The sequence below is a fragment of the Delphinapterus leucas genome, chromosome 4 (assembly GCF_059928025.1).
Source record: "Delphinapterus leucas isolate spDelLeu-1000000601 "Yukka" chromosome 4, BTC_Dleu_Yukka2, whole genome shotgun sequence".
Taxonomy (NCBI): Eukaryota; Metazoa; Chordata; class Mammalia; order Artiodactyla; family Monodontidae; genus Delphinapterus; species Delphinapterus leucas.
Window position 1 is genome coordinate 83,087,290 of NC_143132.1, and position 23,921 is coordinate 83,111,210.

At 48.1% G+C, this 23,921-nt stretch overlaps 2 protein-coding genes and 1 long non-coding RNA gene across 5 annotated transcripts in view; 1 reads left to right on the plus strand and 2 right to left on the minus strand.

The window, feature by feature from the left end:
• Window positions 1–4,089: 4,089 nt before the first annotated feature.
• Window positions 4,090–13,012, minus strand: PSMD2 (proteasome 26S subunit ubiquitin receptor, non-ATPase 2). Of its 3 annotated transcripts, XM_022570738.3 has the most exons (21): window positions 12,831–13,012; window positions 12,325–12,381; window positions 11,780–11,944; window positions 10,519–10,640; window positions 10,129–10,353; window positions 9,688–9,846; window positions 9,390–9,534; window positions 9,160–9,220; window positions 8,759–8,905; window positions 8,481–8,587; window positions 8,156–8,283; window positions 7,849–7,936; window positions 6,899–7,061; window positions 6,672–6,773; window positions 6,361–6,506; window positions 6,039–6,122; window positions 5,659–5,827; window positions 5,472–5,566; window positions 5,116–5,242; window positions 4,577–4,695; window positions 4,090–4,428 (listed from the first exon to the last, which is right to left on the minus strand). In XM_022570738.3, exons 1-21 carry the CDS (start codon window positions 12,963–12,965, stop codon window positions 4,246–4,248), a joined length of 2,727 nt encoding a protein of 908 aa, XP_022426446.1. In that variant the 5' UTR covers window positions 12,966–13,012; the 3' UTR covers window positions 4,090–4,245. The 3 variants fall into 3 exon arrangements, with proteins under 3 accessions (XP_022426446.1, XP_089766878.1, XP_089766877.1); XM_089910752.1 differs by lacking the exon at window positions 12,831–13,012 and having other exon boundaries at window positions 11,780–11,987; window positions 12,325–12,370; XM_089910751.1 differs by lacking the exon at window positions 4,577–4,695 and having other exon boundaries at window positions 4,200–4,428.
• On the plus strand, window positions 12,900–15,678 carry LOC149749376 (uncharacterized). Its single transcript, XR_016393056.1, has 2 exons — window positions 12,900–13,596; window positions 14,103–15,678. It is a non-coding gene; the product is annotated as an uncharacterized LOC149749376 (long non-coding RNA).
• A 2,723-nt stretch (window positions 15,679–18,401) lies between these two features.
• ECE2 (endothelin converting enzyme 2) overlaps window positions 18,402–23,921 on the minus strand; it is a 33,806-nt gene continuing 28,286 nt past the window's right edge. Inside the window, exons 12-20 of the mRNA XM_089910754.1 lie at window positions 23,287–23,397; window positions 22,232–22,330; window positions 22,047–22,124; window positions 21,427–21,530; window positions 21,138–21,248; window positions 20,945–21,012; window positions 20,573–20,763; window positions 20,370–20,465; window positions 18,402–19,661 (exon numbers count right to left, since the gene is read on the minus strand). Coding sequence (XP_089766880.1) covers window positions 19,485–19,661; window positions 20,370–20,465; window positions 20,573–20,763; window positions 20,945–21,012; window positions 21,138–21,248; window positions 21,427–21,530; window positions 22,047–22,124; window positions 22,232–22,330; window positions 23,287–23,397 — 1,035 coding nt within the window. The 3' untranslated portion in view covers window positions 18,402–19,484. The remainder of the gene's footprint in view (window positions 19,662–20,369; window positions 20,466–20,572; window positions 20,764–20,944; window positions 21,013–21,137; window positions 21,249–21,426; window positions 21,531–22,046; window positions 22,125–22,231; window positions 22,331–23,286; window positions 23,398–23,921) is intronic.

The window sequence follows — 23,921 nt, forward strand, 5'->3', positions numbered from 1 at the left end:
ATGTGACAGCCACTGCCCGCCCCGTGTCCCCTCCCGAACTTTGGAACTCCCCAGACCGAATCCCCTCTGCGTCTCTGTTCCGCGGTTCATTCATACTTCGAGCAAGTATTTATTGACTGCATACTGTGTGCTAGGCGAAGTGCTGGCTGAGGGCTGAGAACACTGAAATTAAAGACTCAGTCCTGCGGAAGTAAATCTTGGACAAATACGGAAAGAAATACGAATTAGGCAGCTTTGAAATAATGTAAATTTGATCATTGAAAGACCTATTAAACTGAATGTTACACTAAAAGGATTGAAACATTCTAAGTAGGGAATTAGTAGATTTGTCTTTTATAGAGATCGGCCACTCCCAGGGAGGGACTAAAACCAATCACGGAAAGTTCAAATAGTGATGGAAGAAGTAATCCAAGACCTCTCCTTGCCCGATAGCCAAGATTTTGAACCGCCTGAAGGGACACACTAGAGCCACATCTAGTTACTCAGAGTCAGCCTGGATTTTAATCCAAACTCTGCCACTTACTCCCCTGGCGATGTACCTACTATCTACCTACTTAATACCTGTTGTAAAATGGGGATATTTGAAACGAGGCAGTCTGGCTCAGTTCTGGGCTTTTACCCATCGTGCTTTCACGCTATTGGATTGTGAGGATTAAAGGAATTAATTTTTGTGAAAGTGCTTAAAACTGTGCCTAGGTATCTAGCTCTGTTTTCTCTCTCTCCTCCCCACCCCCGTCTCTGTATACAAACACATATAATCTCAAAAGAAAACATTTTCTTTGCACCAATGATGAACTGGTCACTCAATATATGACCTTTGTGATCTCACTTAATCCTCACAATTTCCTACAAAATCGGTTGTATTATTATTCCCATTATATCTGAGTAACTGAAACTCCAAAGAAAGGAGAGCAAAATAGACACACAGAGGAGGAACCATAAGGAGAATGAAAATGCAGATCTAGAGTGTTCTCTGTTACACTCTTCACTTGACTTCTGTGACTTTATCATGTATGGCTGGCTCCCTTCTCTACTCTTCTCATTTCTCTTTCTCCCTAAGCAAACTAATAAATAAAAATCAGTTACTGCCTGCATGCCAATTCGTTCCTAGCTCAGAAATCACTCTCGAATTCCAGTCAGAACAAGGTACTACCTAAAAGACATCTTCACCTAGTCACCTCACAGGCATCTTAAATTGTGTATGCCCAGGTAGAAATGCATCATCTCTCCCCACTGGATAGAGTCCTCCTTTTGCTCCCAAACATGTTTTGCTCATGTATTCTTTTTTATGAATAAGTGCCTAACCAGAAAATTTAGGATTCATCCTACATTCCTTCCCATACACGTCTCATCAGACATCAGGTCCTATTGGTGTTTGAATCAAAATCAAGTCCTGTTGATTTTGTCTTTAATAGCACTTCTGCCCTTCCCCCCTCCCCATTTCTACTGCCATAATTCAGTTCATTTCCCTTGCCTGGTCTCCAAGCCTCCATGGTGAGCTTTCTCACCCAGATAGCTAGCTGACCATGTCACTTTCCTGCTCTCATTCATTGGTCCCCATTGAGAGACACTGTCAATTTCTTAGCACAACAAAGCTCTTCTAAACCTCATCAGCCTGTGTCTCTTATCTCCTACCACAGTTTCCCATAGCTCTATACACAGCCAAGCCAAACTATCCATGGTTTCTGAAAACAAATAGCTTGTCTGCCTCTTGCTTTTCCTACTCCTTTAGCTATATCCTGCCTTCTTTTCCTCTGGATAAACTCATCTTTCTCCAAGAATCAGTTTCCTCAAAAATCTCCCCTCACTTACCCGGGCACTTAGGCCCTATTTCAGTGATCCTAGAATAACTTGTTCACACTCCAGTACAACATAATTATTTTCTTTTTCATTATATAAGCTTTGTGAGGATTTGCTTTTCTATATTTGCGTATCCACAAACTAAAATAATGTCCAATGCAGAATAAGTCAGTCTCCATTGATACTTATTGCTGAATGACATTAAATGTGAAAGGTTAAGAGCCACTGTGAAAATTTCTTACTCTAAAGTACAATCACTGACTTGGATAGAGAATTATCCTTTTATTTATGTTTTCCAGTTTGCAATCACTTTCTAATTTTGTTTCATGTTTTAAAACTTTATTTAGGTATGTTATAAACTGCACATGTTTAAAATGTACAGGGAATTCCCTGGCAGTCCAGTGGTTAGGACTCTGTGCTCTCACTGCTGAGGGCCTGGGTTCAATCCCTGGCTGGGGAACTAAGATCCCACAAGCCATGCAGCCAAAAAAAAAAGAAAAAGTACAAGTTGATGAGTTTTGACAGATATGTTGAATATCATCACCACCACTACCACAATCAAGATACTGACCAATTCCATCACTCTCAAAAGTTTTCTTCCTTTGGAATCATCTTTCTCTTCACTCCAATCCACAGATAACCACTGATCTGCTGTCACTAGAATTGTATATAAATGAACTGATAGAGTATGTACTCTTTTCTTTTTTTATTCTTGTACTTTTTTAAAATCTGGATTCTTTCATGCAAAATAATAAATTTGACATTCATTCATGTTGTTATTTGTGTCACTTTTTTTTTGGCTGCCCTGTGCGGCTTGTGGGATTTTAGTTCCCCCGACCAGGGATTGAACCTGGGTCTCCGGCAGTGAGAGCGCAGAGTCCTAACCACTGGACCGCCAGGGAATTTCCCTTGTGTCACTTTTTATTGTTGAGGAATGTTCCACTGGATGGAAATCACTTTCTAATTTCTTAACATCACCACCATTAGAAATCAGGTAAGACAATTACTATATCCCCAATGTAGAGATAATAGAGGCTTATCACACTGATTTGCTTAAGACAGTTCCCATTAAAGGGGCTTTACAGGTCTGCTGACTCCCAAGTCCAGCATTTCCACCTTTTATACAGGTTTTACACAGGCTGCTAAGTGAGACTAGAGGGAAGACTATGGAGACACTCCATCCAAAGCTGCTGCTTCTCCAGCCTAGCCAAGAGCTTGGACTACTATAGGGTCCACAAGTCTCCAAGGCTACAGAGACTGATTAACAGCGAGAAGGGCATGGGCCTTGGAGTCAGATGGACTTAGATTCCAATCCTGGCTCTACTACTTACTATGTGATCCTGAACAAGTTACTGAACCTCTCTGAACTTTACATTCCTCACCAAAACACAGGGATAATACCTACCTCTCAAAGTTGTTGTGAGGTATGTACAGCAATTATTCTTTCAACATTTATTGATGACCTATTAGGTACTGGTCACTATTTGGAGCTTAAACCCACGGTGTTTTCACAATAAGTGTTGGATAAATGCTAGCAATTATCTGACAGGGCCACATGTTCTCCTCCACTGCATCCACAGGGGTCTAGGCCCCCACCGGCAGTGTAGCTATACTCATACCAGTCCCACCAGGAAGGAGCACTACAGATCAAGAGTGATTACATTCCAGGAAGGAGGCCATTTCGTTCCCATTGCTCTACTAAGAGGAAGGTCAGGATCAAGCTTTCTTGCACCGTTCCCGCAAGGACAGCCTCGAGGTAGATGTTAACATGATCATATCTCTCAAATAGCAGCCTCCCCAAAAGGACAAGCGGGTCATACGAGGTAAAGATGTTCATTTCATTCAGTAGCACAGAAGTCAAGTTAGGAAGAGTGGAACTAACTCTGCTGCCTCTTAAGAGAAGGGATCCTTAGTCCAAAGCCAGGGAATGATGGGCTTGAGGTGGGTGTGCGTTGGCAGGTGGGAATAGGGGGGATGTTTGGAATCTACAAGCCCCTTGGAAAGTTATTTGTAAAAGTTTAAGTAAAAATTTGTGTACATACATCTCGTAGAAAGAAGATCCAGTACATTTATCAGCTTCTCAACGGTTCATGCCTCTAAAGATGAACCACTGTTCTAAGATGATTAGGAAGGAGGGGAGAAGGAAAAGGGGCTTAGTTTTTTCCATTCTTGGCAGCCTCCCTGCTAGCCCAGGCTCAGAGTTGCTACAAACAATACCCTCTCACATCCACTCCCCACCCCAGTCTGGCCTCCAGCCACAATACCCCAGAAAACAGACACAGAGGGACCTTGCGGATAAAGGTCTTTATTCAACAAAGTTATCTCACTCAGTAACAAAAGAACAGGAGGTAACAATTCTCCCAAAGGTTTGGAGCAGTGTCCACCCCTGATGGAAGGAAGCATGACCCACTGACACAGCTGCAGCTCAGAGCCTCTGGTGGCCACTTAGAGATCATAGTTTGGGTTCTTCCGAAGGATAACAAAACCTTCTAGAATAGGGGTGACGGGAAGGAACTCCTCAGTGGCCAATTCTGCCCGCTCCCCGTGAGCCAGCAATACTGGGGTTGTGTGTGTCTGGAACCCTGTGATGGTCTTGGGCTTGCCGGCCTGGCCCACCACATCCACTGCCTGTGGGATGAGAAGACTGAGATGAAGAGACTCTGGATAGGAGTACAGCAGCAACCCAGTGCCAATTCAAGTTTCAGAGAAATGGTACCTCTGCATTCTACAAGCTCTAGAATACAGCCTGAGCCCTCCCCTCTGCTCAGCCTCTCACCTGGCCCACACGGACAGATACTGGTAATGGCCGCAGCTCCTCATCGAATGTGACCAGCATTCGGGGCTGCATGGCAGCCACCAGCCCATATAATACATAGTGTGACTTGCCTAAGATGACTAAGAGCACAAGACAAATATAGTTAGAGAGGCATGCCTGAACCTTGGGACCCCACTCCAGCCCTGACTCTTTAATCCCTCAGTTATATAGCTGAACCCACAACCCTCCCCTCATACACCCTACTACAAGCTGGAGATGCCACCCCCATACTCTGCCTACAGGTTGAGGACTTGATCATCACTTTCCCCCAGTCACTCAGAGGCAAAAACTGGGCTCAGTTCTTCATCTTCAAAAGAAAATCTTTTTGGGTCAGATCAAAAGTGTGGGGGATGAAAGTCTCAATGAGGCCCAATGAACCTCAGGAATCCAGAGCAGCAGAGTTAACTCAGAGTCTTGCTCCTAAATTACCAAGGAGGCCCTGGTAGGGGTGTGGAGAGGGCGCCATGTGCCACCATGTAAGATTTCTGACAGGGACTCACTGTTGCGGACATCCAGGAAAGAGACAAGCACGGTGAGCAGCCCAGCCACGGCCACTTGACTCATAAGCTGCCGGTCACTGTGGTAGGGGCAGAGGGTGAGTGTGCCCTTCCCTAAATGGGTCAGGCCCTGGGGAAAAGAAAACAAAACAAAATGGAGAGAAGTGGACGTGGGGAGTCACAAGTCACATCTAAGGAGAAATCACCTAACCCGGCCACACAGAAACCTCACAGCTCATTCACACCCTCCTTTCCAGGCCAAACTCAAGGTCCCCTTCACGAAGCGTCACATCTCCCTTCCATCACACAGACGCTTCCTTTGGCACATTCACTCTAAGGAGAAGAGTTCTATTCTCTACCTGTGCCAAGCGCACCATGAAGAGGTTGTTGGGGTCCTTGGCATGATACTGGGCTAACTGGCGCAGCATCGCAGCCAGACGGGCATTATTGGTACCTGGAAATGTTAAGCATTACAAAGGCTTGAAAAAAGGGCCTCAACAACCCTTCCCCCAAGATGCTTATGATCTCTTTCTGACCAATACTCACCACTGCCCACCATGCCCATGGCAAAGATGGAGTTATAGGAAACTTCTGGGTCAGCATCATGAGAGAATTTGCTTAGGGTATCCAAGATGTTGAGTCGTGGATTTGAAACGGAGATTAAGGCCAGTGCTAAAGGCACAGCCCTTCGGAGTGTAGGCTCCCCATATCTCAGCTGGTGATAAAAAAAAACAACAAGGGTATCATAGAAAGCAGAAAGAATAAGCTCGGTTACAGGAACAGATGGATAGACGGGGTCTTAATTTTTGTAGAAAGGGTACAGCAAAAAGACCATTTCTCCACCGACAAAACCCATCAGGGAAATTCCTGGGGAAACCCCAGGCATCAAAACTAATATACTTCAATCTTCTCCATGGGATACTCACCAGGTGGCCAAAGGTTCGTAGTGCCATCTCTGCACCAATCTCCTCCCCCATAGCAATAAGGGCAATCCCCAGCACAGCTACTCCCTGCAATTGAAGAGGCAGCAGAGCCCAATAAGCTCAGGGAACAAAAAACTCACCCCTGACTCAAGTCCCATGTAAGAAGAAAAAGCCATCCTGTGGGGCACACCCTGAACCCTCATGTATGGAACCCAGTCTCATGCTATTTCAATACACAGTGATACCCAGAGACTCTAAAACAAACAAACCCACAGTTATCTTTTCTCAGAGCTTCCCTCGGAGTATGCCCAGCTGCCCACAGAACCTGATGTGCTCCCATGTCGGCAGGGGCTTCCTTCTTGTCCTTGTCCTTCTTTTCCTTTTTGTCTTTGTCTTCCTCCTTTTCCTTGGAGTCAAAGTGTTCACTGCAAATGTGGAGCAGCTGCTGCACCTTCAGTACATTCCCAGAGCCTGGGGCAGGGTGGTAAGGGAGAGAAAAGATAGAAATGACAAGGCACCAAGGAAAAGCTTGCTCTAGGAACAGAAGCTAAAGAATCTAAGGCAATTCAGAATGACTTAAGAAAGGAGGTCCAAGAGAGAAGTGAAGAGTCACTGAGGAAGAACAAAGACACAGACCTGCATAGGCACACACATCCACCAGTGTGTTGGCAAAACTGCGGAATGGCTCTGACACAACCTCCAGCGCGGCCAGGATGGCCTCAATGGCCTCTCCCTTCCCTAAAGGAGAGATTCGAGGGGTCAGAGGACATGTACTCCCTTCCAGCACAGCCTGACTCATAAACTCTCCCTGTTGTATCCAGTTACTACCAGCCTTTTGCCCAAATAGAGAGACATCCCCTAACCTAGGTGGTTGAGGCCCAGTCCAAGAGGAAGCCAACGGGCATAAGTGTCCTTAAGCTCAGTCTCTGACTTCTCCATGATGGTCTGAAGGATAGTGGAAGTGACATCGCCATTGCAGGATCCCACTGCTATCATTCCACAGGCTAGAGCTGTCACACCTGCCACCTAGCAATAGGAAAATCGACATCAAGTTATTAAAATAAGGTGTTAAAATAGTTGTTTACCTATCTTGATTCAAGATAGCCAATTCCTACAGTCCACTGAAACCACATGAGGTAATAACCCCTTTCTGATAGTAGGTCAAAATAACAGTAGCATCAACCATTCACTGAATACTACAGGTCAGCCACTAAGTCAACTCGCTTGCATACTATTAACATTTAATCCTCACAACCCCATGAAACAGGTCCTACTGTTATTCCTCTTTTATTGATGAGAAAAATGATGCCTAAGGAGACTGAGTTATGTGTCCAAGATCACATTGTTTGTAAGCAGAGGTGGCAGGATCTGAAATGAAGCCTATCTGACTAAAACCTATGCTTTTAGCCACCATACTATATTTATCCATCACTAAAATGATTCTGCACAAGTAAGAAAATTTAAAGTTGGCTCATGACTAAAACAGTGTACCCCCCCCCAAGCTGGGTTAAGTTACTCCCCACTCTAGTCTGGTACTTCCTCATGGATCCCAAGGGCTGGAACTCAATACTAAAATGTTAACTCTTTAGCCTCAATATCTCCTGAGACTTAGAAGCTCAATTCCAAGCAGTTTCACTGAAATGATACATCTCTCTCTCTCTCTCTCTGTCTCTGTCTCTCTCTCTCTCTCACACACACACACACACACACACACACACACACACACATATTTTTTCACCATTTATCAGAGACCGGCAAGACTCAGAGCACCTTCCCTACTATCTCCCCTAAGTGATCAACAAACTCTACTCACCTCCATACTGGACTTGGAATCTCCCATCACAGGTAGCAGCAGTGTTAGAACATCTTCGCGATTGGAGCCAGCATAGGCCAAGCCAAGCCTGCAAAAGCCAGGGAGAGGCAGTCCCCGACACACACCCGACGATAGGACAAGGAAGAAACAAAAAGAGGATTGGTCATTTCAACAAATAGTCACCAAGAGCCAAATACTCAACAGGCACAGTGGTACTCTTTGGCAATACAAAGGTGAAAGGGCCTGATTCTGTTTTCACAGAGCTTACAGGCTAAGCACTACCAAAAGGAGAAGCAAGAAGCCTTACCCAAAGATGGAACCAAGTCTCATTGTGTTACTGTTGTGGAGGACATAGTCTGAGAGGAGTGCCAGAGCAGGGTCACACTCATTTCGGACACCAGAGTTCACGATGCCACAGGCCAGAAGGGCTCCTGACTGCAAAATGCAAATAGATTCTTCACTCGGGCTACTCTACCTTCCTCACCACAAAGAATGCAACATGGGCCTTATTATAGCACCCGCCTTAACTGGAGTTAAAAACAGGGTAGACCTTACCAGTGAAAGGGAGGTCCTGAGAGGGCCCTAGAACATGGGAGGGGATGTCTGCATTAGTGGGTTGTACCCAGACCAACCTTGATATAGTCCTCAGAAGAGTATAGGTACTTGTCAATCTGGGTAAGGCCACCATCCACATCCCACAGCAGAATCATGCCAAGGGATGCAGCTGCACTCAACATTCCTATACCAAGGAAAAATCCTATCAGTCTTAAAATGGCCCTGCCCTGAGAAAACTGTTATAAAGAGCTCTCCAAAGAACTGCCTTAGGGATCTGCCATTATAACACATGAACCTAGGAGGACAACAAGATTGACCAAAATTATACAAAGATAGAGTAGGAACAGAATTATACCATGATCCTTGTTCTTGTAAAGCCATTTGTTGCCATCATCAGTCAGCAGCTTGTCCTGGCCAAAGGCTGCATTCACAAAGCCGTTCACAAAAGAGGAGGCCAGGTTCATGCGGGCAGAGTCCACCTGAGAGCCACTGCCCCCAAACCCTGCAAAGGAGGGAAGGAGGAAATGAAGGTCTACAGTAGGACAAGAAAAGAACACAGTATGGCAGCTGATCTCTGATTCTGAGCTGGCCCCTTGGAATCCTCTATCTATAACCCCAACAGTGACCTAGGGAAAAAGTATGTGGGAATTCTGAGCTCTATAGGATTCCTAAGTATGTTGGGCCCAGCCATCACTCTCAATACAAGGGGCATAATTAACAATCCTCCAATCCCCAAACATGGAGATGTTTACTCACTGTTGTTCTCTAGGTGGGTTTTATAGATGTCATCAGGCACCTTGGGTTCCATGATGTCCAGCTGAAGAGAAGTCACAGGATCACAACTGCTCCCCCAGTCCTCCCCTAGCTGTCCCTTCTGTTACCCCATTGAATGGCAATTCTAACCAAGGAGAGTCTAGTCAGAGAGGTGAAATGCCAGGTATCATCACAAGCAAAAAACCTTGTTGGAAAAGGGCAAAGACTCTCACCTCCCGAGCTAAAGCCAAGAAGTTGCTGTTGAGCTGCACATTGGACATGATCTCTGTCAGGTCCTCATACTCCTCCACATCTTCACTCAGCTCCAAAAACACCCCATGTCGGCCTAGCATGAATGCCATTTGCTTCTGTACAACCCTGTGGGAGAGAGCCATCACATCTGCTCAGCCCCCATCCACTAAGGGCACAGAAAAGCCCTTCAAATCCTAACCAGAAACTACATGTCCCAGCACTTCATGCAAATGTCCCACCCATGAGCTTATCGCTTTGCCAACGTTTTCCTTTACATACACGTCCTTGCAGGAGGTGAAAATATCTTCTACCAGCTCCATGTCATTGAGCATCAATGCCAATCTCAGTGCTTCAGGGAAGCGACTGAACTTTCGGAACACACCCAGGGCACAACGCAGTAGGGCGGAGTTCTCAGGCTCGGGCACGTAATTCACACAACTACAAAGGTAAAAATAATAAAGCTATCAGGCATTCATTTACCCCGTTTAATTCACTTACCCAATAGTGAATGCCTACTACATACCAGGAAGTATACTAGTTATTGGGACTACTAAGGAGACATGCCGTCTCTGACCTCAAGAAGTTCACAGATGTTAACAAATTCACTACAGCTTGATTGCGACCTTTGAAGCAGATACTCTTGGAGAATAAAGGAGTCACAGTTGAGAAGAAGTGCTGGGGACGGCAGGCCTGCCACCATTCCCCACCCTGCTCACTCACCTGGTGAGATAGAGGCAGACCTTTGCATATGCATTCTCATCAATGTCTTTCTCCAGCATATCCACCTGCTCAATTTCCATAAGCAGGTCGCAGGCCTCATGCTCTGCATTGTGGGCCATGTTGTAGGGGACAATCTCCTTCACCAGGGTCAGCAGTGGCTCCCGCTGCGTCTTCTCTGCATCATCCAGCTCCTGCCACTCCTTAGCCACTTCTCCTGCCAGATGCCTACGGACAGGCCCAGACTATTAGAGGAGCAGTGCTTCATGGGAAGCACTTCCCTGTGGGTCAAGGAATTCACTATCTGGGAAACTCAATACACTGGTACTCCAAGACAGAACTCAGAACTATATCTCAGAACCCCTTCAGATTCCCAAGAAGAAAAGGTCTTACCTGACGTACTCATGACCCCATGATGCCAATTCCTCCTGGGAGCCCACTAGACGGTATTTGAGGCACTCACGCTCCCCGCTCATGGTCATGGCCAAAACAGAGATGATGTCAGCGGCAAAACGCTATAAAGAAACCAGTCCTTTGAAGTCAAATCCAGGGTAAGGGGAATGTTACATTATGGAATCAAGATCACTGTCACTACCCCTAAAATTAAATGCTAAGTATATCACCAGCCTCCATACTAAAAACTTAAAACATGCTATATCAGCTAAGCCTCATAATAATCCTAAGGTTAGTGTTGCAATCTCTCTTTTGAACCAACATGACTGAAGGGTGATAACAAGTGGAGAGTGGAGAAAAATGGAGACTCTGAATTTTATTCCAATCGTAATAATAAACGATTAAAAGGTTTTAAGCAGAAAAGATTCACACTCTAGAAAAGATCACTATGGCTGCTGCATGAAAGACAAACTGTGTAGGAGGTCACAGACCAAAGGAAGAGGGTCAGTTAGGAGGCTGCTGCAGTAGTTCCAGTGAGAACTGAAAACTTGGATTAGGGTTGTGCCAATACGCAGGAAAGTTACTGAACTGGGAATATATTTTAGAGGTAAAACAAATGAAGGTGCATGTGATACAGAGAAAAGAAAAATATTAAGGTTAAAAGTAAGTTAATAATAAATCATGATAATAAAATCCCAAGGTCCAACATAAATGACAGAAACACTGTTGTTTCTGAAGACAATCTTCCTGTCAGCTCTTATGTGACCATGTCGATTACGACGAGCACTGTTTTGTTGTTTTAATTTTTTTATTTAATTTTATTTATTTATTCTTGGTTGCATTGGGTCTCTGTTGCTGCACATGGGCTTTCTCTAGTTGTGGCGAGCGGGGGCTACTCTTTGTTGTGGTGCGTGGGTTTCTCATTGCGGTGGCTTCTCTTGTTGTGGAGCATGGGCTCTAGGTGTGCAGTCTTCAGTAGTTGTGGCACGTGGGCTCTAGGCGCGCGGGCTTCAGTAGTTGTGGCGCACGGGCTTAGTTGCCCTGTGGCATGTGAGATCTTCCCAGACCAGGGCTCAAACCCCTGTCCCCTGCATTGGCAGGTGGATTCTTAACCACTGCGCCACCAGGGAAGTCCCGGGCACTGTTCAACTAGCTCAGATCTCAGGTCTATCAGGCTTCCTGAGATTCACCATGAGCCCCATGGTCTAGACGAAAAGGAATTCCTAAACTAGGCCTCCACCAGCTTCTGCAATAGTTTTACCTTATTCTCCCCAGGGGCCATGTTCTCATAGATCTCCTTCAGTTTGCCATAGTGTGGACGCAGAAATTTGAGAGGCTTGGGCACTGAAGTCATGGAAGTTGTAGAAGAACGAATCTGCCTCCTCAGTTCCTCCAGGGCTGGTCGGTACAGGGACGTGTCCTTCTCCTGATCAGGAGATGTTAGGGCTCAGACAAAAGGAGTCTCATACCTTAAGTCGTAATACAGAAGTGTTCAACAACCTCCTAGGAAAGTAACTAACTGTGTCTTATCCATCTGTGATTGCCCAACGCCCTGCACACACACTGCCTGACACAAAAACAAATGTCCCAGGTTAAGAGTTCAAGAACTGCTTCTCCCACGAAACAAAGCTACAAAATCTTTCAATTCTTTTTTACTCCCCTCCCTCACAACATGGTTGTAATATGACTCCAAAATACAGTCTCTCTTTCCCTATCTCATATAGTTGTTGTTGCCCCAAGTGAAATAAAGCAAACAAGTGGGAAAGATCCATATATGCTCCGGCTTTTGTTAACAGCGTGACTCACCCCCAGTCGTTCCACGAGCATCTCCAGTTCATCCTGAAGTTGTTTGTCCTCCTCAGACTGGAGGGTTGAGGGAAGAAGCTCATCAAGACAAGGAATCTCAAACACATCCTCCTCCCATTCACCCTGGGGCAGGTGGAGAGTGAGCCTGCCTCCTTACGAAGGACCAGGTGAGACAAGGAAAGAGAGAGGGAATGGGAAGCCCTGATGGGAAGGGAGCCTGGCTTCTGGGCCAGGCTCTGCTTGAACGCCGTTCTGAAAAACGAGGATGACAATGACCCGCCCGGGCCCACCTCACGAGTCGGTGGTGAGGACTGGTAGGGGCGGCGGCGGTGACAGCGCGGAATGGAGGATGAGGGGCAGAGAGGCGGGTGCCGGGAGCCCCGAGGGTCGCCCTATCCGCCCTCTCCCGGGCGCGGCGGGGCCGTTGGGAGTCGGGCCCGAGGCCTGCGGAGCCGCCGTGACTCAGCCCGCGGCCTCTTCCGCCGGCTCCCGGGGCCGCGCCTCACCAGCTCCTGCTCTTTGTCCTTGTCTCCGGCATCCCGCCGCTCCTTGCCGCTCGGCTTCTCATCCCCGCCACCGGGGGACGTCGCTGGGGGCTGCTGGGGCTGCAGCGGTGCCTTCTCCCGGCCACCCTCCTCCATCGCCGCCGCCACTGCCGGCCCGCTGCGCGCGCACCGCCCCGTCTCCCAGATGTCCTCGCGTGCGTGGCCCACGGCGCCCCTCCTTCTCCAGAGCCCGCCTGCGACCGGAAACGCTGCGGCAACCCACCCACCCCCGCGGCCTGGGAGTTCCAGCCCTCGGACCTCGCCCTCCGAAACCTCACGAAAACTCCAATTCCCAGCTTCCCGCGTGCCATAGGCACCTCCCCGGTTCGAACCTGGAGTTAATTGAACGCCGTCTGGGGTTTGGGGGCGCCAGCTGCAGTAGGAGTTGAGCTGGCTACGAGCCGAGACTGCCCCTCGATTCCGCCAAAGCAGTGTGAATAGTACACCCCAGTGATACCCCCGTTAGCCGCGTGGTGGGACAAACGGAAGAGATTCTTGAAATCCTGGACGCTTGATTGCCGTCTTTGTGAAGTCTGTGTAATCTATGTTTAGTCCCACACTACTGTGGCATATTCACCTCCCCAGCTGAAGAATAGTTCTCTACTATTACCATAAGGATGTGGATACCATCTTAAATCCACCTGCGGAGCCAGATGGAGTAGAAATGAATACATCAAGCCCTATACCCTAATACGAAGTTCTGGAGCTAAAAACGGGACAAGATAAGGTCTTTGTCCTCAGTGTGTCTTTTGGTCTTCCTCTCCCTCTTATGACTTAGAGGGGATGTGACCGACACTTTATGTCAGGACTTATTTTAAATGATATATATTGTTCGCACAACTTTTTGAGTTTGGTAGGATTGTGTCCATTTTACAGCGGAAATCGTATAGTAAGTAGTAGAATCAGGATATGAATCTCGATCTTTGAGTCTCCCAAGTTCTTGAGTGTTTCAGGCAAACCTCAAAGTTCTGATCGGGCTATGTGTATATATCTAGAAGGTGAGAAAAGAGGAAGTAATTCTCCCTTTCATCTGGTGGGAACACTCACCATTTGGCCTGGAATCTTATTTTATGGGTCCTGAGGCATTAAAGAATGCAGAAAATGTTTATTTAAAAAAACAAACCACCTGTCACAGCACAGTTAGCATTGAATGAATGTTGGCTAAACATTTGTATAGGTATTGATGTAAGGGTCTGATGCCCATTTTAAAACTTGTTGCTCTTTTCCACTCAGTGTTTGGATTCTGGGGATGACCTTCCACTTGCATCACCGGTGATGGCCCCAGCCCTAGTCTACTGACAGAAATTGGATGGTCCATAGCTGGTGCGCCTACTTTGTTTTCTGGCTTCGAGATGTCCATACTTTGTCATGCTTTCTTCAGTCATCAGTAGAGGTATTTCTCCTAAATCTTTCGTATTTCCATGACTTCTTTCTATCCGATCTCAGATTTTGTCTTTTATACCAGTCACATCCCCACCAGTACCTTAGAGGAGACGGGGTGATGTTGTGGCATAAAGCACAGGCTATTAACAGCTGGTGACTCCAGGTGAAGAGTAAACGAATGTCTGTGTACTATGTTTCAACTTTTTTGTAGCTTTAAAATACAAAGTTGGCAAAGTTTGTAAAATAAAAAGTTTGTAAAATAAAAAGTTGGGGGTGGGTGGGAGAACATAAGCTTTAGAGAGGACAGACCCGGTATTTAAAACTAAATTCTGCCCTTCACCAGGTGTGATATTTGGGCAAGCTTCCTAACCTCTCTCAGCTTGGTTTCTTCTTCTATGAAATGAGAGTAATAAAGTATCTCCCTCGGAAGTTTTTATGAGAATAAAGTAAGACAGTGTATATAAAGTGCTTAGCTAAGTGCCTGGCAACTGGAGAGGAGGCAGTTAGCATTTTCCAGCTTCCTCAAATTTGCAGGGCTGCCCCTTGCTCCCCACCTCCAAACACTCAAGCCCCAAACCTCTCTGGCCAAATGCAGATGTCTGGCAATTATTCTCAAGGCCTTATGATAACATTGATTTCCTGCCTCAAGCTTCATTTCAGTCAAATTGCTCTCCCAGAAGCACTCCTTCCTACCATTTGGCCAGACGCCCAGCCTTGTGACCAAATTGCTCTCCAATCAGGGGACAGCCCATCACCTGTCCCTTCCTACCACCTTCTTTCACATTGCACCCACTGGCCAGCCATGCTTCCCCCAAACGTATGGCCTGAGCTATAGAGCTACACATTTTATGGATGGCTCTACTCATCTGAGAATCATTCGACCCAAAGCGTCACTTACGTAATACCAGAAATGCTTCAGGCCAGACACAGCATTGCACTGTTTCCACTGGGTTGCTACTTTCTTTGTGTGATATTTTTCAAAATCAGATTGCATTGTGGCCCTTTTACTGTTAATTCCCAGGACTGAAAGCAGTTGTTACAATCCCCTTTTTTATAACTACTGTTACAACTTCCCTTCTTCAGGCTCTCACCTCTCATTATGCCCCTTTCATTTACCTCCTTCTGATCTCCCTGAACATTTCACCTCTTCTGAACATGCCCTGCCCCTTCAAGCTGGATTAGTCTTTTCTTGTTGCTGTTATTTCTGTATGGAATGCCCTTCACTGTTTTTGGCTAGCAAATTCTCCCATCCTCTGTACTCCAGCTCAGTATCACCTGTGTAGGAAGCCTTTCCTGTTCTGTCTTTCAAGTTATTAATTTCTTCCCTGTGCTCCTACAATGCTTGATACATACCTCTCCCTCCCTCCACTCTGAGCTCTTAGAGGACAGGAACTGTGTCTTATTCAACTTTGTGCCCCTAGCACCCAATCTAATACCTGGCTTGTGGTGGGCCTTGACAAATATTTGTTGAATAAATGAATGAATGAATGGCTTTGCATTCAACTTCAGGTCCTTTGTTTATAATAATAGCCCATTGGGAGCTCTCTTTGGAGCCCAGAGCTCAGCACTGGGAAACTGTCAGGAGTCTCCATTTGTGACTCGTGATAGGTCTACTGAAACTGTGCTTATTTTATGGAGATTCTCTTCCAACTTGACATTTCGAGAGCACTTGCGAGTGTGAAATCATACTGTTTGGCATATGTTACTGTATTGTGCATGGGAATTAGTCAAACTTCCAATGGGATAGTGTAGGGTACGGCCCAGCACCTTACTAATAACTATTCTCATGTGTCCACCCAGGAGCACCATCCATTATTCCCCCTTCTGCTTTAACACATCAGAGCATATTGCAGATGCATACTTATCAGTTTGGCAGGCTACTAAGGGTGAAGGTTACATCTGTCACTTGATGTTCACCTTGCCTTGCCCATGGAACCAAGCACCTGCAGAGTGCTCAACAAACAGTGCCACCTGGCTTAATTTCAGGTCAACATGTGCTTAGGTTTCCTGCAGCTGCATGGTTGTCACATGTACCTGGCCCGGATGAGATGGGGGCCGTGAGAGTGTACCTGCTGGTAATGGCCTCCCTTGGAAGCATGATAAAATTGCCCAGAAGGCAGATGTATATGCTTGAGTCTAAATTCTGCCATGACTTAGCAGACTAAGTGGTGGTGATTAAGAACATCTGAATCCCAAATCTGAGGCTCTGAGTTCCAAATTTGACTTTAATGCAGTCTGTCTTAGCTGACACTGGAAGTTATGTCATCTTTCTCCTTAATTTCGCCACTTGTAAGATAGAGACAATGATAGGACCTCCTTACAAGCTGTTGTGGGAATTTAATGAGGTGATGTTTTTAAAGGGCCTTAGTAACTGAGAGCTGCTCATTATCATCATCATCATTATTTGACACTTCGACCTTTGCAAATATGGGGTTGTTTTTTTTTTTTTTTTAACCGGCACGCGGGCCTCTCACTGCTGTGGCCTTTCCTGTTGAGAAGCACAGGCTCCGGACGCACAGGCTCAGCAGCCATGGCTCACGGGTGTAGCCGCTCCACGGCATGTGGGATCTTCCTGGACCGGGGCACGAACCCATGTCCCCTGCATCGGCAGGCGGACTCTCAACCACTGCGCCACCAGGGAAGCCCGCAAATATGGTGTTTTAATGCCACAATGGCCAGCTGGTCAGTATCCCTAGCTGGCCTCTGAAATCAGGTGTCAAGGGAAGGGCAAGGCTTTGTGAAACCAACCCTGGGCAAGGCTTTGTGAAACCAACCCTATCTCCTCTATCATTACACTGACATTATAAATCTCATACTCTGTGCAACACCCAAACTTCACAAGCCATTGCTTAATATTTCTTTGGGTTCTGGAACCTGCTAAGCCCATGAATTCACTTCTTAAAACATTAAAGCTGATCTAGTCCTCAGAGATCATCTCATCCAACCCACTTATTTTACAGACTGCTAAGGTTACTGAGATCTGAAGAGGGGATAAGCCATGCCTGGTGTCAGGGGAGTGGCAGAACTGGAGCCAGAACCAGATTTCCAGACGTGATGGCCTTCCTCTTTCCAATACACTTTGCCACCTCTCCTAGAGTTTTGCTCTCAGAGCAGAGACTCAAGCCGTGCTTTCTCTTGGTCTTAGAGTTCCCAAGGCCACTTTTCCTTTTTCTTAGTAGCCAGCAATTTCCTTCCCTTGGTGAGCAGCCACAGTTCCAAGTAACTTGACAGAGACCCACATACAGCTCTTTATGGGGACAGTCTGATGCTGGGACAGGATACAGACTGTGGGACATGTGCTGGTGCCATCACCCAGGAACCAGTGACCCCAGCAGCAATCACTGACAAAGCTTCACTCTTACCCCTGCAAACTTAATAAACCCACACCTACTTACACCTTGGAGAACACTGCATTTTTAAGAGAAATGAGACTGGACTCTTCTCCACTGCTTTGCTCTGGTTCTCATTTTACAGATAAAGAAACTGAGGCTTGTAGAGGTTAGGGAACCGGCTCAAGCTCACACAGCTGTCAGAGCTTCAGTTTCAATCCGGGTCTCTTACTGCAGTGAAGTGTTTACAGTTAGACCTGTAAAATGGAAACTGGAGCACTTAGAAAATATGTTGCTGCGAGGATCGGGCAAGCTTATGAAGGTGAAAGTGCCAACAGAAGAAGAGTCACCTGAGGGAGGGAATCATCGTATTCCTCTTTCCGTCACCAGTGCCTGGCACATTATTGGTAATCAATATACTTATAAAAATAAATCTATGAATATATAAATTTATAACTAAATGAATGAAGAAAGAAATGAGCCACCTAGCAGAAGTGCCTGGAACACAGAGGTATCAATAAATGCTCCGTTTCCCTCGCTTGTTCTGGAGGGTGGCAGCCAAACCCGCAGTCTCTGTGCCTGGAACTTGGTAGGCCTCGATGAGCATGTGTAGATGGGATGAGCGGCTCTCAGGAGCGCTAAGCCTTTGAGAACATGGAGAAATGCATGTCTTCTCAGCCACAAGCAGAGGCTGGTGCTCCAAGCTCCAGGGAGTGAAATGCTACCTTGGCCAGGACCGCCCTCCACTGCAGGGTAAGGGCCACCCGTCTTCCAAGCCGACTGTGGTAGTTACCCAGACTCAGTGTCAGACCCAGCTGCATGCACCAGCGGAGGGCCGTGGCAAACGCTTCCAGCTATAGAACAGCCAGTGATGGAACATGGCCACCAGTGAGCGGAGGATGTACTCCACTTGCCAGACTCAATTTCATGCCATTCCTCCATCCTGCCTCTTTCTTTGTCTTCTTGGGACTTCAAATTTCAGTCCCCTGTGTCTGGTGCGTGAGTAAATGAATGCCTATAAGAGTACCTGGCATACAGCAGGTACTCAATAAATACTGGTGGAATGAGTAAATGAAAACAGGACTGAAGGAAGAGACAGGCTGACTGATGCGTGTCTGTTTATTGGCACAGGGTCCTACAGGGCCAAGACCATTCCTTCCCCACCCTCTTTCCTGTAAAAATAAACTCTATCCTTCCCTCTCCCTGCTCTGTCTGCTTTCCTGCTTGGTCCAGGGAGAATCAGTCATCCCCTAAGACTTGTATGCCGAGACACAGGGACTAGCATCCCCTACATGTACACTCTTCCCCTCTGAGCCCAGGGAACCTGGGAGGTGGCAGGAAGGTTCGTAAAGGCTTCCACTAAGCACTGAGCACAGGTGGTTTGTCAGCGAGGGCTGGCAGCAGTATTAGGAGCAGCAGCAGGAGGAACACGGGGTGGGGGCCACCCCGAGGGTGGGGCTGAAAGGAGCTCCGTCTACTCCCGAGGGAGCACTGAGTGAGCCTTGGGGAGAAGTGTGGGAGGCACACCAGCCGGGCCCCGCGTGGTCAGCATGTGGCAGTCACAGCAGGCCCCGTGGCCACCAAGCCCAGGGAGCCTGGGACCTGAAGAGGTGGACTCCTTCCTGTGGGAACTGGTGCCCTCTGCCCAGGCATCCTCCAGGCAGGGTGACGCGGAAGAATGTCACAGTGAATGGTGGGGGCTCTGCTGGAGGCAGGGACACCCCCGAAGCCTTGGCACGATGTGGTGGTCGAGGAGGGACTAGGACTCACGTCATCCGTGGTGTGGAGGGGCCGGGCCCAGCCCAGCTGGCATTTGCCTTCTCCAAACCGCAGAGCAGACAGCCTCGCTGGGCAAGCTGCCCCAGGCCCTGGCAACAGCTGGCCACTTCTCCCCAACCCAAGCCTACCATACCTCACAAAGCAGCCCTGAGTTCATGGGGGAGCCGACAGGGCAGCCGAAGTGCCGCAGGAAGTCACGGGAGTTGGCGAGCGTGCCCAGCACGCGGAAGCGGGCAGGGCTGTGGGGGTCCGTCACCAGCCCCTCGTGAGAGCTCTCGGGTGTGCGGACCGAGCACCACACCTGCAGGCCAGGACAGACATGGGGACACAGGGTGTCTAGTGCGGGCAAGGCCACTGCCCCAGTTGCAGCAGAGCCATCCTGGGGACACACGGCACCACTGCCCCAGGCCCTGGGCTCCGGGAGCCTCAGGGATGTAGGAGAGGCCTTAGCCGGGCTGTCTCAGCCCCAACCCCTTGCCATCAGCACTAAGGGAGGAGAAAGCGCCCTCCCTCCCAAGTTCCTTAAGGGCCTTTCAAAGCTGCCTGGACAATGGGTTGCCTAGATGGGTGTGTCAGAGGGGAAGAAACCCAGCCCCCAGAGGCTGCCTGCTGTAGTGCAAAGTACCTGGAGGAGACCCTGCTGAGTCTGCCACTTACTTTATTCCTGGGTAGCCCTGGAGAGCCACTTGGCCCCGCGCTTCCTCCTCCACAGCCACCTCACGGGAGCATCATGGAGATCAGTCCCGCTCCCCACCCCTTGCCCCATCAGGCAGGGCAGCCCCGACCTTCGAGATCTGCAAAAGCCTCCTGAAGCCTTCTCCCTCCTCAGCCCTCCTTACGTGCTTTTGTGGACCCCGCCAAAAGGCTTCACGAGGCCTTCCCAAACCACTTTCCACACTCCAACTTCGGCCCCATTTCCCAGTCCCTTCTGCGTGCCCCAGACTTCTAATGACGTGCCCAGGAGGTTGTAGGAGAAGGGCAGACCCCCAGCCTCCCAGGAGGGCAATACCTGGGCAAATCCCACAAAGAAGAGCTGGTGGTTGGTGAGCCCCACGGCTGGTAGCTGCTGCTCCTCCCCATGCTTTCTTAGCCATGCTTTGTAAGCCTGGGGTTGGGAACAGACGGCAAGTCTGTTGGGGCCTGCCCACCAGCTCCACCCAGTGCCCTGCCCCCCCAGGGCAGGTGAGCCTCAGCCACAAGGGGGCCACTCACGTTGTAGGCAGCCTTAAGCCCTCCGTTGTCAGCGATGTTCTCCCCCAGCGTCTGGCGGCCGTTGAGCTTCTCCCCGTTGACCTGGTACTGGCTATACTGCTCCTCCATGCAGGCCGTGTGATTCCGGAAGGCTGCCAGCGACTCATTCTGCCACCATGGCCGCAGGTTCCCTTCCTTGTCATACTCGCGCCCTGAGGAGAACTAACCTTTGCACCCCACCGAGAGCAGAACTCAACCCTTGGGGGCACAAGTGCCCCCACCAGCCCTAGTCCACAGACCCCGGGGTCCACGGGGCCTGCTTCCAACATCCCAAGGTTTTGCAGGAGCCACTAGGAATTCTAGGCTGGAGGAGACAACTACATGGACCTCTACCTTGGTCATCAAAGGCATGTGTCAACTCGTGGCCCATCACCACGCCGATGCCACCAAAGTTCAGGGCCCTGGTAGGTGAGGAATGTTGAGTGAGGACATGGTGGGGGGACTTCTAGATCCCACCTCCAGCCCTGCTCCCAGCTTGCCCGCAGGCCCAGGCCCCAGCACCCAGCCCCTCCTGCCTCAGACACACTTGGGGTGGTTGCGGGCGTAGAAGGGGGCCTGCAGGATGCCGGCGGGGAAGACGATTTCATTCTTGGTTGGAAGGTAGTAGGCATTCACTGTCTGGGGGGTCATGCTCCACCTGGGGGAGGGAGAAGCTGAGGCGGAGCCTGACTCTCTCGATGCCCAGCAGCCCTGACCTACATTCTAGAAGAACCTCGTGCCTCATTTGGGATCCATCTTGCCATCCCCTTCCCTCAGCCCTGGAAACCTCCCCTAAGTCTCCTGCTGCCCCAAGTGTCTGCAGCCCCCATTCTTACTGGTCCCGGCTGGGAGGCTTGCGGAGCTGGTCAGCCATCACCTTAGCAGAGAAGTTGTACAAATTCAACATGTTCTGGAAGAAGGAATCTTCAGACACTTCATACTGTGGGAATGGTGGGAAGTAGAAAGCCAGTGAGAGAACACGTTGGAGAAGATAATAGTCCCAGTTTGGCTACTAATTAGCACCCTTCTGAGCCTCAGTTTCTTCAACTGTAAAATGGGTGTAAAACAGCTAATAAATAATAATTGCCAATATTATGTTGCAGTTTTTTAAAACTATCTCCTTTTATTCTCACAACAATCCTATCAGGTAAGTGCTAATAGGACTCCCTTTTACAGATGAAGAAACTGAGGCCCAGAGAGGTTATACAACTTGTCCAAGGTTACAGTTAGGTAAAAACAGGTTTGACTACAAATCCCTGCTTGTGAACACTGCATTCTACTGCTGTCTGGCCTGCAGCCTGGCACACAGCCAGCACTTGAGCAATGCTGGCTGCCTGCACTTGCCTCTGAAAGGCACCAACAAGTATCTCCTTCCCTCTCAGTGCTTGAGCTCCCATTCCTGAGCCCTGTGCCCCCCACAGGGCTAAGGTTCAGTACTGATGGGCAGGGTACTCACCCCATCATAAACATCATCCAGCTCTTTGGGCTCCAGGATGAAGTCTGGGAAACCAATCATATCATAGATGGCATCTGCCTAAAGAGACCAGGTTAAGGGTTTCCCTCCCCGGGCTCCCCCCCGCCCCAAAACTGTATTCTCCATCCTCACCTCAAGATGGCACCCCAACCCTGGCCACTGCTCACTTTCTCCTTGGCTGCCTGGCGGGTCTTCTCATCCATCCAAACCAACTGTCCCAGGGCCTCCTCAAAGGCAGTCCGGATCTCGCTGATCATCCCCTCTGCCTGGGAGGGAGGGTGCACAAGTCTGCCTCCCACTCGCATTAAAGCATCCTTTCTCCCCATCTACCCTAGTGCCCCATCCCCCCTAGTGCCCCATCCCTGTCCTTCCAGGGGAGCACATGGGAGTACCCAGACTCTTGAAATAAGGCTGAGCATCTGGGCAGGATGAGAAGGAAACATGATTTGTGAAGGTACTGGGACTGTGGTGGCTTTTTTTCTAATTAATCAAAAAACTGACAATAAGTTAACTGAATTAACATTATAATTTAATGTAGTGCATTGATTTTTATCCGATTATGAAAAGAAGGCATTAATAGCAGAAAATGTGGAAAATTGAGAAGAGTTGAAGAAGAGAATAGACCATTTAAAATCTTCTCCCTCACAGATAACTCCTTTCAACATTTTGACTACCTATGTCTAGTGTCTTCCCCCTGCTGGGATATTCATATATATATATATATATACACATACATATATTTACACACATATACATATAATATGGAATTATGTTGTGCAACATATATGCATTTCATAACCTACTTTCTTTTCACTTAACAATCATCAGTTTTAAGGCTGCCTCATAATCCAGCCTAATCACAATTTGTTTTTCCAGTCCCCTATGCGGGACATTTAAGCTGTTGTCATTTTCACCTATTATAAACAACACTGCCATTTACATCCTTATAGGTAATATTTTAAGTACAAACATCATTTCCTAAAAAACAAACATTATTTTTCTAATTATATAGGTAACATAAACTCATTGTAGAAAACTTGGAAAACACAGAAAACTTTAAAAGAAAAAAAAAAACAAACTCATAATCCCAACCACCCAAAGTAATCACTGTTAATTTGTCGATGAATTTCCTCCACATTTTTTCCCTGTAGGTACATACAAATATGAATGGTGAATTTTAACTAAAACAAGGGGCAGTGTTGGAAGGACCTTGAAGACTCACAATTTCCTTACTCTGCCGGTCAAACGTGGCCTTCACAAAGAGGGAGCCCAGAGCGAAGCCAAGGGCGTCGTCCGTGTTGGAGATGCAGGTCTGCCACCTTGGCGTGCAGGACTGGAAGGGGTAAAGAGCCAGGCCTCCTGGAGATCGCTCTGCCCTCCAGTCTGAGGGCCTTTCTCTGTCTCTAGGGCCAACCCCTCTTGCTCTGCACATAGGAGGCCTGGGTTTGGGGTGCCATCTCTCCTTCAGACTCCAGGGAAAATGAAGGGCAATATCGCAAAGCATGCCAACCCCAGCAGCGTAACCTCAGGAGGGACATGTGTGCTGCCCACTCTATTTGCAGCACTCTCCTCCTCTTATGTTTCTCCTCCTCTGGACCCCACTGGGGTCCAGACGTTTCTTTGCTCAGCTGCACATCTCAGTCTTATATCCAGTCAGTCCCCCATGCCAGAAACCTGGGAGTCACCAGCTTCCTCCATCTCCCTACCCTCACGTTCAATCTATCACCAGATTCTAATACTAACTCTGCTTCTTAATCGTCTCCTCCGTCCACGCCGTTGTCACTTCCCTGTCCTGTAACACTGTTATCTCTTGCCTGAAGATTGCAGTGGCCTCCTAACTAGACACTCGACTCCATT

What these genes read in the sequence shown, in the direction of transcription:
- PSMD2 (XM_022570738.3), bottom strand. Translation starts at nt 12,965, where the DNA reads ATGGAGGAGGGTGGCCGGGAGAAGGCACCGCTGCAGCCCCAGCAGCCC. An exon ending in GGATGTGTGTGCCTATGCAG is followed by an intron (nt 6,507 to 6,671) that starts GTCTGTGTCTTT and finishes ACCCTGCCCCAG; the next exon opens with GCTCTGGGAATGTACTGAAG. An exon ending in TCATGGTGCGCTTGGCACAG is followed by an intron (nt 5,243 to 5,471) that starts GTAGAGAATAGA and finishes TCTTTTCCCCAG; the next exon opens with GGCCTGACCCATTTAGGGAA.